General features: G+C 50.7%; 1 protein-coding gene across 1 annotated transcript; it reads left to right on the top strand.

Moving 5' to 3' along the window:
- The first annotated feature begins 41 nt into the window (after positions 1-41).
- On the top strand, positions 42-5266 carry SWI5 (SWI5 homologous recombination repair protein). The gene is made up of 6 exons (XM_038546062.1): positions 42-62; positions 130-344; positions 605-653; positions 2364-2485; positions 3215-3309; positions 4917-5266. Exons 1-6 carry the CDS (start codon positions 42-44, stop codon positions 4979-4981), a joined length of 567 nt encoding a protein of 188 aa, XP_038401990.1. The 3' UTR covers positions 4982-5266.
- The last annotated feature ends 6830 nt before the right edge of the window (positions 5267-12096 follow it).

The raw sequence follows: 12096 nt of genomic DNA, 5'->3' as shown, positions 1-12096 counted from the left end.
ACCCTAGAGTTTCTAGGTAGCAGCTGGTGGGCGTGGCCTCAATGCTCCAATTCTATTGGCTGGTGAGAAAGATGAACGGGGGAATGGGCGTGGTCAGGTTGCCGCGAGCGGGTGGAGTGACAATGAAAGCTGCGCGCGCAGCCTCTGGCCCCGCCCACTTCGGGGCGGGGGCGGGACCTGGCTTTGCAGGTTGCGCGCGCATTTAGCCACCCAGCCGTCGGCGTCTCCGTCCTAAGATTCCGAGTACCTGGTGGGCCAGAGGGGCCGCTCTCCCGCCCCGCCCTGGACCCTTCTGCACTGCATACTCCCCCGAGACGGGGGCCCCGGACCCCAGGGCTCCGGAGGTGGGCGAGGAGCGGATAGCAGGGCGAAAGCGCATCCCTTCACAGTCCCTTTCCTGACTCCCCATTGCCGGGCCTCAGACTCTGGTCCCAGAGATCACTTCCAGAGACCCCCATCTAGCCCCCCACACTCCCTGCCCTCATCTCGGACCGTATCTGCCCCTCCCCAACTCCTTACCTCCCACACCCCCACGTAACCCTCTCCTCTCAGAGCGGACTGACTCTAGGTTCAATCAGCCTTTTGTCTTCGGATTCCTCTCCAGGACTCAACCAGGACTTTCCCAAAGTTGCCGCGGGGCCTTCCAATCCCCTGTGAGTATGCCTGTGACCCCCACCCCTTTCTCTCCCTCCGCAGTGTGAAGTCAGTGCTGCTCCCAGCCCTCCTCTCCATCCCCAGCCCCCTTCAAGTCTTCCCCCAGCACATCTTGTTCTGCTGAGGAACTCCGGGTCATTTCTCAGTCCTTCTGCCTTCTTTTCCTCCTGCCCACCAAGATTCAAAGGAGAAGCAGTGTCCTGGCCTTTGCCTGTGGTACCCCAGGCTCCCCCAGTAGGCTCTGTCTCTCCTCCTTGCCGGGAGCACCCTGATCTCCTCCCTCACCCACCACCCCACACAAAAACCACTCTCATTCCCCCAGACGCGCGTGCGCTCTCGTGCCTTTGCCATTTGAATATACTGTGCGCTTCTGGAATACTTCCCTTGCAGCTTTTTAGCAAGGTGATGCCTGCTCATCCTTCCGGGTTGAGAATCCCCGAGAGGAGCCTCACTCACCCCCACTTCTGACTCGGTCCAGTTGCTCAATTAGACACTCCCTTAGCACACTGTACTTCACCTAAAAAGCACTTTTCAGACTTGTTGTTAGTTGATTAATTATTTGTCATTCATTCATTCACTGGACACCTTTTTATTGAGTGCCTCCCGTGTGCCAGGCACTGTTGGGGCACAGTGAACAAAACACAGTCCCTGCCCTCATGGAGTTCATACTCCAGTGGCATGAGGCCAACAACATATTATCAATGAAATGTATATGTCAGGTGGTGATAGATGTTTTAAAATATCAGGACAAAAGAATAGTAAGCCAGTGAGGAGTGACCATTTTAGACGGAGTGGTCAGCGAGGGCCTTCCTGATGAAGTGTGAGTAGAATTTTAAATGAAGATATCTGGAGGAAAACCATAATTACTGGGTGTTTTATATGCATTCCCAGAAGGCAGGGGCCAGGCTTGATGTCTTGTCCATCGTTGAATTCCTGGAGCCTTTGCCAGTGTCTAGCAGATAGGGCTTATTCACTGTCAACTCACTGATTAACAAACCCTGCCCTAAGAATAGGAACCATATCTTCCTTGGCCTCTTCTTCAGATCCAACACATATTTCCTAAAGATTAGCCAGTGTACCAAGCCCTGGCCCTTGTAGCTTCTAGAGACAAAGAGGGCAGATGAACTGCAGCCCTAGAGAATGGTTTTGTTATCCAATAAAATCATAAGCCCAGCGACATCATAGACTTGAGAAGAGAATCCGAGAAGTAGACATGACCCTAGTAGATTATCTAGGGTCAGATTAGGGGCCAGAGTGAGCCCTTTAGTTAGGATTGGGCTTGGGCAGGAGTGAAAGAAAGCCCCCAATAATGGTGACCTAAATAGTCTTCCGGGACCCAGGCCTCTATCTTGGTTCACCACACTTTCAGCTTCGATTCTACCTTGTCACCCAAGATACTGTTCAGCTCTATCATTACATCCACATTCTAGCCAGCAGGAAGGAGGAAGGAAGGCCAGAGAAAAGCATGCCCTCTCCCTGGAAGAATGACTCCCAGATGTTACACACATGATTTCAGATTAACTTCCCCTTGCCAGAACTTAGAGGGCTACATCTAATTCCAAGGGAAGCTGGGAAATGTAATCTCATTAGTGGGTGGGGGCTGTCTGTCACCAAGCAGAAGCAGGTTGAGTGGCTGTTGAGGGCAAACTTGTAGGTTCTGAATTGTGGATAATGGGTCCGTCTGGCTAATGACTTTGTGTGCCACCCAGCGGCCATCTCCCAAGTCTGGCCAGGCTGATGGGGCCAGCAAGGATTCTCTGCGCCTTGACATTCAGAAACTGAAGGAGAAGAGGGATCTGCTGGACAAGGAGATCACCCAATTAATATCTGAGTAAGTCTCACTGGGCTCCTCAACATGCTCGAGATAGCTTTTGACCAGAGCCCAGTAACTGAAACCTAGCCATGCTAGCTTAGCGTGAAACCAGGATGGTGCCCTGCTGTTATATCCAGCCCCTCTCAGCAATCCATCTTGGATAGGGTATGGTCAGGCCTGGGAGGAGCGGGAACTAGGAAGTGGAAAGCTGTCAGAACAGAGAGATTATCACTCTCACAGTCCCTCTCTGCCTCTGCTCCCTGCTCACACTCACGTGGGACTCCATTCTCTACAGGTGGGCTTTTCTGTGCCTGGGGGAAGCTGGCTCTTCCACAACTTCTGGATTTTCTCATGCCCCTTGCTATAGTCACATGGCACAGACTGAGCAAGCTTTGTGCATTTCACACATGAAGGGATCTGACTAGCCACTCATGTGCCCATCAGTGAATCCCTCAGCTGTGCCCTTGGTTGCATAGTGCCAGTGTGGCTGGGAGCTGCCCCCCAAGGGCATAGGGACATTTGCCAGGAGTGAGGGGCTAGGCACATTCCCTGCTCTACTGTAGGCTTCCTGAGGGCAGAGTCTGTCTTGGCCCCTAGTAGGCCCTTAGTGAACATTTGTTAAATAGATGCCTTGTTAAAAAAAAAAAAAAAAAAAAAAAAAAATGCCTTGTTAGTCTCTGAACCTTGGATCCTCCTCAGCTTTCTTAAAGATCCCCTCTCTCTCTTTCTCTCCATCTCTTACCCCAGAGGCTACAGTGTGGATGAACTGGAGGACCACATCTCCCAGCTCCATGAATATAACGACATCAAGGATATAGGCCAGATGCTGCTAGGCAAACTAGGTGAGCAGCAGGACCCCAGAGGACCAGCGAGGGCTCAGAGGGAAGGAGGTTCCATTTCCCCAGGTGTTTGGATTTTGCTCCTGGGCCCTCTAACTTGCCAGCCTTCCCATCCTTCTCAGCTGGCCCACTGCTCAAATGCCCGAAGCAGCTGTACAGCTCTTACAGGAGTCCCTAGGGTTTTTTCCCTAAACGTGGAGCCTGCTTCAGAGCCCCAGGCAGATTTGAGCACGAACTCCTCTACCTGCTAGATTGAGGGCTACGGTTCCTGGTCTTCTAGGTCCCTACTCAGACTGATGGAGATACCACCCTTACCTCAAATGGCTGACTTGCCACAGAGGCAGAAAGTCACAGGAGGGTGACTCTGTGACTTAAAGGAGTATTTTGTTCCTCCTAGAACACAGTCTGACTATTCAGAGGGCTTGGCCAAGACACAAGACACACACACAAAGGTGTCTGTGCTGGCTAGGACAGGCCACTTGGGAAGTAAGGAAATGCATGGGTAGCCTCAGTCCATTACCTGGCTGAGGTCAGTGAGCACTCCAGCGTTCAGCAACTGGTGACTCTTTGGGACAGGGTGCAGGGCCAGGATGTCCACCAGGTCACTGCAGGAGTTTAGCACGTCTTGTGGAATTGCCTGTCAGCATCCAGGAGTCTGTGGCAGGAAGGGCTTCTCTGTTCCAGTGGGGAATGGATCCCAGGGAAGGAAAGGAGACAACAGAAGGAGGGAGATACAGACAAAGGAGGATGATCAGGCCCTGAGGAGAAAGGAAGACCAGGGGACTGTAGCCTAGTGATTAAGGGCATAAACTCTTGTGAGATATAACCCAGCTTGAGACCTGTCTTTCTGGTCACAGGACCTGGAGAGAGAGGATAGGGCAGCCTATCTTCTCTCATTTGTTCAGGCGATATTTGCTGAGCACCTGCCCTGTGCTACTGCACGGCATGGGGCACTCCAATGAACCAGACCCTTAAAGGACCCTGTTCTCATGTGACTTATGTTTTGGTATTGCGGGGGGAGGGAGGTGGTCAATGAGTAAAGGAACATAAGCAGAGGAATTATAAAATGTGCCAAGTGCTATGATAGAAACAAAGATGGAGAAGAATATTGAGGTATAAACAGGGTGGCAGTTAGGAATGAGCTAAGGTCGTCAGGGAAGGCCTCTCAGGAAACCCTTCTCTTGGGAGGCCATCCCTTCCCTTGGGAGGAAGAAAGAGTCTTTGAGGGAGGAGGAGGAATGGCATCACCAAATGGCCAGGGCATGGCCCATGGGCCAGGCTAAAGACTGAGGGTTTTCAGCAGTCCTCAGGTACAGTGTAAATATAAATTTACATTTTCAGCAGGTGGCTCTAGCTGCTCTGTGTGGAGTCCAGGGGAGCTTTGTTTGACTCCTCTGCAAAGTGGGGTGAGGGTTCAGTGAGTCTAGTTTGGGGTGGCCCAGCAGGGCCCATGGTTGTGAAGTCTGGAGAGAATAGCAGGAGGGTATCTCAACCAACTATGGGAGCAGAAAGAAGGTTCAGGAGTGGGTCCTGGGTAGGTGTCAGGCCTTTGGCCCGTCTCCCCCTTTCCTCCTCAGGATGTGCATCCCTTCTTCCTTCTTTTCTTTCAGCCATGATCCGAGGTGTCACCACCAAAGAGTTGTATCCAGAATTTGGCCTGGAAATGAACGACTGAACCAAGGCTCACAGTCCTTTGTCCACAGCCTGATGGGACAGGTGGATTTGAACATGAGAGGCAGTGAGAGCCCAGCCAGCACACCCACAGGCTTCCCAGTGAGAAAGTTTCAGAAGCCGTTTTCTAGAGAACTCAATCTGAGTCAGGAGGGAGCCTGGAGAAGAGGCAGATGGTGTGGAAGCACTATTACCTGCTCCACATTTCCTGAAATGTTCTGGTGATAGGTACATGTGTGTATGTCTGCCGTTTGTAAATAAACATACAAGCAATCTTGGTGTGAATCTGTACATGGAGTCCCTCTCCTCCGATAGCCCCCTGATTTTCCCCGGGAGAAAGAGAGCCAGCCCCCCTTGGATCATAACAAGCCAACATGTACAAGCACTGTGCTGAGAACCTTATATCTGTTCTCTCTAATGCCCGAGTCCATCCTGTGAGGAATGAGTATTGCTGTCCCCATCCCCAGATGGGGAGGTGGAGGCTCAGAGAAGCAAAGTGACTTACCCACGGTCACACAGCCAGTAAGTGGCAGAGCAGGGATTCAAGCATAAGTCTAATTCTGAAGCTTATGGTTTGCATTGCTGCCTTTCTGGATTGAGGGACAAGCGGGTAGGAGCCTAGTATGAAACAGTGGCACAGAAGGAATTCTTCCCTTGTGCATCCATCTGCATAATGAGGGCCCCAGTCCCCGGCTGCAGTCTTCCACCAAGCAAGGGACTCCCTTGTGTGTTGCTTCTGAACCACCAGCACTGGCAGAAGTGAAACTGGTGCTGCAAGTGCTCAGTGCAACCCAGGGGGCAGGATTTCACACTGAGCCAGCCAAGTGTTCTGACTGGGGATCCCTGGGTGGCACAGCCAGCGGTTTGGTGCCTGCCTTTGGCCCAGGGCGCGATCCTGGAGACCCGGGATCGAATTCCACGTCGGGCTCCTGGTGCATGGAGCCTGCTTCTCCCTCTGCCTGTGTCTCTGCCTCTCTCTCTCTCTCTGTGACTATCATAAATTTAAAAAAAAAAAAAAAAGTGTTCTGACTGTCCCAGCTGCTCATCCGGCTGTCCCTGCTGGACATCTTAAAATCTTAGGTGTGATAGCAGCGCTTCACAACAGGCCGTCATGAGGTGAAGTAAGCATGGTTTTTAAAAACTGGCCGTGTGAGTCAGGCCTGGGTGTGGGTTCCAGCTCTGTCCATTTATGAGCTGTGTGACCACAGGCCACTGACTTGGCCTCTATAAGCAGAAATAACAGTAGTACTGTATGCAGTGTGGCAGTTAGCATTAGCTGCCTCAACAAACAACCCTCGAATCTGCAAGTCTGATGAGGATCTGGTAGCCCCCCTGCATCGTAGGGCTTCACTGCTGGAATCCAAGGCATGGAGAAGAGAAAAGGAGAAGACACATCAAGTCTGAATTGACTTGGCCCAATGAGCAGCCTTCACTCCTGCTCACAGACAGTTGTCCAGAACTAGCCACATGGCCCAAACCCACTAAGGGAGGCTGGGACCGGAAAATGAGGGTGAGCATATGAATATTTGGTGGGGACTCGCTGCCATCTGAGCCCCAAGGGCCTAGCTCCGAAGCATGCTTCCAGGACTTGGACAGCCGCACAGGACCCAGTGCCCCATTCGTGCTCCTCAGGGGCTAGCCTGACCCATGTCCACACTCCGGCCCATTCCAGATGTCACGTACTTGGTTGTATCTGTATGCCTTTGTTGACTATGAGAGCCAGAGTGCATTCTCATTTGGGGGCACTTCTCACCATTTCCTATACTTTTGCATCCTAATGTCTACGAGTTTTCTTTTTTCTTTTTTTTTTAAGATTTATTCATGAGAGACACACAGAGAGAGGCAGAAACATAGGCAGAGGGAGAAGCGTGACCTGAGCCAAAGGCAGACAGACACTCAACCACTAAGCCACCCATGTGCCCATGTCCAAGGTTTTCACAACCACCTAACCACATAGGTTCTATCATCATCCTCCTTCTGTAGAAGAGGAGACAGGCTCAGTGAGGGGAAGCAATCTGTCAAAGTCACACAGTGGCCAAGTGGGAACAAGAGGTCAGGTCTGTCTGGCTCTAGACCCTGGCCTTCCAACCTGAACCCTACACCATGAGGCCTTCTTGGGATTTCTTCCCAGACTGGGTGCCCTCTGAGGACAAGATTGTCAGATTCATCTCTAGTGATACCTTTGCCACCTGCACCTCACACATACTCAGTATTTGCCTAATTGAATGCGACCCTGATCCCATCCTTTTAGGTCATGAGAGAGGGCTGCTGGATCTAACTGGATATGGATGCAGGACTGGGACAGGCTTTCTGAGCCTCTCACATGTGAGATCCTACACAGCTGTCACCTCACCTGACCTTTCCCTTTCAGCTTCCTGGGCAACCAACATCATCTTCCAGTGGAGGAGGAAGAGGAGGAGAGGTAAGCAGCCAGGCTCAGGGTTGGGGGAGCCCCCAGGAGGAGTTTTCTCCACACAGACAGCTGACTCGCCTTGCTCTGTCCATGCTGAGTCTCTCAGTGCCAGGAGCTGTCGAGCCATGGCCTCTGGGTCTCTGCCACACAGTGTTCGCCTGCCAGCAGAAGTCAGGGATCTAAGAAATGATGACAATAGTTTGGTCAAAGGCTGTTATGGGTTACAGGAGCATATGTGAGCAGCACCTAACCATTTTGGGACACTGGGGGAATGTCCTGGGGTAGAGACACTCATGCTTGTACTGGGAGTCAGCCAGACAAGAATGTGGGCCAGGATTCCAGCAGGGGAAATGACATTGACAGAGGCCCCAAGCCGAGATCTTAGCGGGCCCAGGACGGGCGCTGAGGACTCAGTCGGCTTGGACAGCAATTAGAGATGATTTGCTGACTATTTAGTCGGACTCTTGGTACAGATGGGACTCTGTCCCAGACACAGTCGGACCCCAGCTCTGCGTTTGGGGCTGATCTTTTTTTGCAGGGAGATGGATACAGTTTTTATTTTCTGTAATTCACATGGTTTATGATTTAATTCTTATGAAGTGAAAAAACCCAATAAGGACATTAACTCCAATGAAGACATTAAAAGAAGACACATGGGGGCAACCTGGCTGGCTCAGCACACAACTCTTGATCTTGATCTCAGAGTCATGAGTTTGAGCCCCACATGGAGTATAAAGATGATTTAAATAAATAAAACTTTGAGAAAATGAAAATAAGGGGCGCCCGAGTGGCTCAGTCACTTAAGAATCTGACTCTTGATTTCAGGTCAGGTCATGATCTCAGAGCCCTGAGATTGAGCCCTGTGTTGGGCTTTCCAGTGAGGATCGTGCTTAAGACTCTCTCCCGTTCCTTCCCTAAAAAAAATAAAAATAAAAATAAAAGAAGACACATAGGAAAAAACAACAGGGAATGCACCACAATAGTAATAATGCTTATTCAATGTGGAAGGATTCTTGGTGTTTTTTCTTTTCTCATGTTTTTCTCTGCAACAGCCATGCTATCACACTGGGTGGTTCAGCCAAAGAACCCACATCCCCACACCTCCACCTGCTGAGTCTCTCTGTTCTCAGTCCAGCCAAGTAATCCAGACCTTCCTGTAATTAATCCTTTTTTTGCTTTGTTTTATTCCTCCCCTTTACCCTTAACTCTCTACTACTTATTTTTGCTTGATTCTAAACTTATCCTCAGGGGCATCTGGCTGGCTCACGCTGTTAAGCGTCTGCCTTCTGCTCAGGTCATGACCTCAGGGTCCTGGGAAGGAGTCCCACGTCATCAGGCTCCCTGCTCAACAGGGGGTCTGCTTCTCCCTCTCCCTCTGCCCCTCCGCCAGCTCCTTCTCTCTCTCTCTCTCAAAAAAATAAATAAATAAATAAATAAATAAATAAATAAATAAATAAATAAAATCTTTTTTTAAAAGAAAAATTAAAAAACGTATCCTTAACCTTAATTCTAAATATTACTAGAAATCATTTTTCCCTGGACCCTCGCCTCTTTACAAATTACAGAAAGCCTAGAGTCCCAAGACCTCTTGTGTCTATATGTACTTTGTCCTGGCAGTTGCTCGGAGTTGCGTTCCTTCTGGAAGGCAACAAATGGCAGTAGGGCAGATTCCAGGTTCTCAGGCTGAGAAGAATACACTGTCCAGAACTCCAGAGACCAAGGACGACCCTGGAAAGGAAAGCATCATCTGGATCCATGTCTTTTTATGTGGCGTCAGCTCAGCCCAGTATCATGGCAGGCGGAGGCCTCAAGGGGGCAGTGTCTGCCCAGAGATGCTCCCAAATCTGGGGGGGGGGGGGGCGGGGTTGGGAGGTAGCAATCCCTAGGAAGGCCTTGGTGAGATGGTCTGGGCCTGCTGAGCCACTGGCTAGAGACCAGATCCTCAACACACCCCACACAGAAGTGGGGTTCTCTCTGGCAGCACCCCTTCCAGGAGGCCGGAGTGACCCCAGCTCCCACCACAGATGGTAAGAAGCCAACCGGTTGTGAGATGTGGACAGTGACAGGTGCTCAGGGTGTGCCTCCTTGGCCGCCAAGGGTTCCTCTGACATAGACCTAGGTTGTTTGAGCACATCTAGTGTAAACCTTACTCGGAAATATTTATCATGCAGCACCTACAGCACTAACACAACACAGCCTGCATTCCCATCATCTCTGGGGATTGAAAGGTTAATTTCTGGACAGCCTGCCCTCACAGAGACAGTGTCACCAAATAGCACCCCACTTGAGCTCTTCTCAGAAGTGGACACTTTGGGGAGGGAGAGGTGAGGAAGGCCAGGGGTCCAGGGCCCCACTACGGTGGGAGAAGGGTGCCCACAGGCCCCCAACCCCGACGCCCTGGGGGCATTGTGATGAAAGCTCTGTGTCAGGTGGACAGGGACTGAAAATGAGGTGAAAGGTGACAACCACACACTCAAACCAGTCACACGCTGGAGGTTTCCCCAGACAAGGGGTTGATGGTGGTAACAGCTACCCTTTACGAAACATGGCAGTCAGGCAGTGAGACAAGCATGTCACAGGCACTATCCCATTGGCACCTCCCAACCACAGAGCACGTTAGGTGGAGTCTCCCCATTTCCAAACTGCAGGTCACAGGGTGGAGTAGCCTGCTCCAGGTCACAGGTCCAATTAGCAGCTGTGCTGTGGGACCCCAGAACCCAGCCAACAGGATACTATTCTGCCTCCCCAGCAGATTCCCAGCCTCCCGTGAATCTCTCACCCAAAGTCATGCATTCATAAAAGGAGGAGTTAGAACTTGAACCCAGAAATCTCTGAGCCCTTAAGCTCAAGTTCTTAACCACAAATCTCTGCTGTGCTTCTTATAAGTTGTATCTGCCCAAGCCCTGCTCTTGAGGCCAGGCCAGTGGCCAAAAATGAACCACCTTGGCCTTGGCCTTAGCCTCGCCCCCCTCTCTCCTAATTCCTCTGAGCAGGAAGCTTTGCTCTATTCCCAGTGACCCTTGTGCTTGGCATGACTATTGCATGTGTTTGCACAGATTCCTAAGAGGTATTCACTTATTTCCATTTTCCAGATGAGGCTAATGAAACTCAGAGAGGTTAAGTCACTTTCCCAAGGTAACACAGGTAACCAGTAGACCCAGAGGAGAAGTTTCCAAAAACGTGCTCTTTAAAGTCCAGGTAATAATTTCCAAACCTTTGATTATCACAATTACCTGAAAGGGCTTTTAAAAATAAAGATTTTGGTCTCTAACTCCACCCTAGGGATTCTGATTTTGTAGGCCTGGGGCAGGCCTGTACTTTTTAAACAAGTTTCCCAGATGTTCATGGTATATGACCTCTCTGGTGAGTGTTCCTTGCTGGTTGGTGAAATTGCTTCTAACCCACAATAATAAAGTACGCTCAAACCCTGCCTCCAAACAGCCACATTCAAACCCATCTAGAGTCCCTGGCCCTGAAGAGCCAGCTCCAGCTCCAGCTAAGGTGGGGTTTTATCTGGCCCTCTCACAGATCCCCATGTTTGTTAGCTCTGTGACTTGCCTAGAGCTGACCTGCAGCTCCACCCTCCACCCTGGCACCAGCAGACCTGCCGGGCTGGTTTCCCAGGGAGCAGCTCTGCCTGTCTTGCCATCTTAGGGCTCTTGCTTCTGACTTATCAGGGGCTGAAGAAGTGCCTATAGGGGTTGGCAGCAGGGACCACGTGAAAGAGCACTTGGTGGGGAGTCGCTTTGACCATGGGCTGCATTGCAGAGCACAAGGGGGCTGGAAGGCGCCCCTAGACAGCCCAGCCACCATGCCGTCACACCCTGGCCACCCACCTGATGCTTGTCTCTGGAAGTCAACCTCCCCCCTCCACCTCCAGACGGGAACTTCTCTCCTGTGACTAATGTGAGTCCCTCCTGCTATCCAGTCCATCATCTCCAGCGTCCCACCCTTCTTGCTACAGTGCTCAAAGGAGGGGGTTCTTTAAGGACTGACAAGATATTGCAGAAGAGATTGAGATGTTGTTGATACGGTGCTGGAAGTGGTTTTTTGTTTGCTTTTTGATCTGTGGCCAAACAGAGGAAGCTCAGCAGGCCTTACTATATAGACAGATGCAGGAGGCTGGGTTGGCAGGAACTTTGCCAGGTCTATGTCTCCTCACCTATAATGGAGGTAAAATAAAACCTGCTGTGGCCACTTCACAAGTGACCATAGCTGTAAAGGTGGGTTTAATGACTCTAAAGACATTGGCCATTTTGTCAGCTCATTACTATGATAATACATTTGTGTATCCTAAGTATATTACTGGTCCCCAGGAATGCAGGGTCCTTCTAACTCAAAGTGGGACCTTTAATGAGGCTGCAATCTGGGGCAGCGAAATCTGGGGAGGGGTGGGGAGAAGAGGTCTGGACAGGAAGGAATAAGAGAGGGAGCACCCTGAAGAGAGAGGGGAAAAGGGAGAGGGCTGTGGGGGGGGGGCTGTAAGAGAAAACTCTTACCTTGAAAGCCTTGGTTATCTCGGCATGAATATTCATTCATTCATACCTTCAGTCATTCAACAAGAATTTTTTCAGGCACTGCTCTAAACTCTGGGGACGCAATAGTAGGAAATAGTAGGAAATAGTAGGAAAGCAAATATTCCAGCCCTTGTGGAGCTTACATTTTAAGGCTGGGAGAAGACAATAAAGCAAATAAAAGACAAACCA

This window comes from Canis lupus, chromosome 9 (assembly GCF_011100685.1).
Source record: "Canis lupus familiaris isolate Mischka breed German Shepherd chromosome 9, alternate assembly UU_Cfam_GSD_1.0, whole genome shotgun sequence".
NCBI classification, from domain to species: domain Eukaryota; kingdom Metazoa; phylum Chordata; class Mammalia; order Carnivora; family Canidae; genus Canis; species Canis lupus.
Note: the sequence above shows the minus strand (reverse complement) of the source record. Positions and strands in the feature narration are given on the sequence as shown.

Coding starts and splice junctions, on each gene's coding strand:
- SWI5 (XM_038546062.1), top strand. CDS start 42: ATGCTCCAATTCTATTGGCTG. Junction 63..129: donor TGCTCCAATTCTATTGGCTG/GTGAGAAAGATG, acceptor TGACAATGAAAG/CTGCGCGCGCAGCCTCTGGC. Junction 654..2,363: donor GCGGGGCCTTCCAATCCCCT/GTGAGTATGCCT, acceptor TGTGCCACCCAG/CGGCCATCTCCCAAGTCTGG.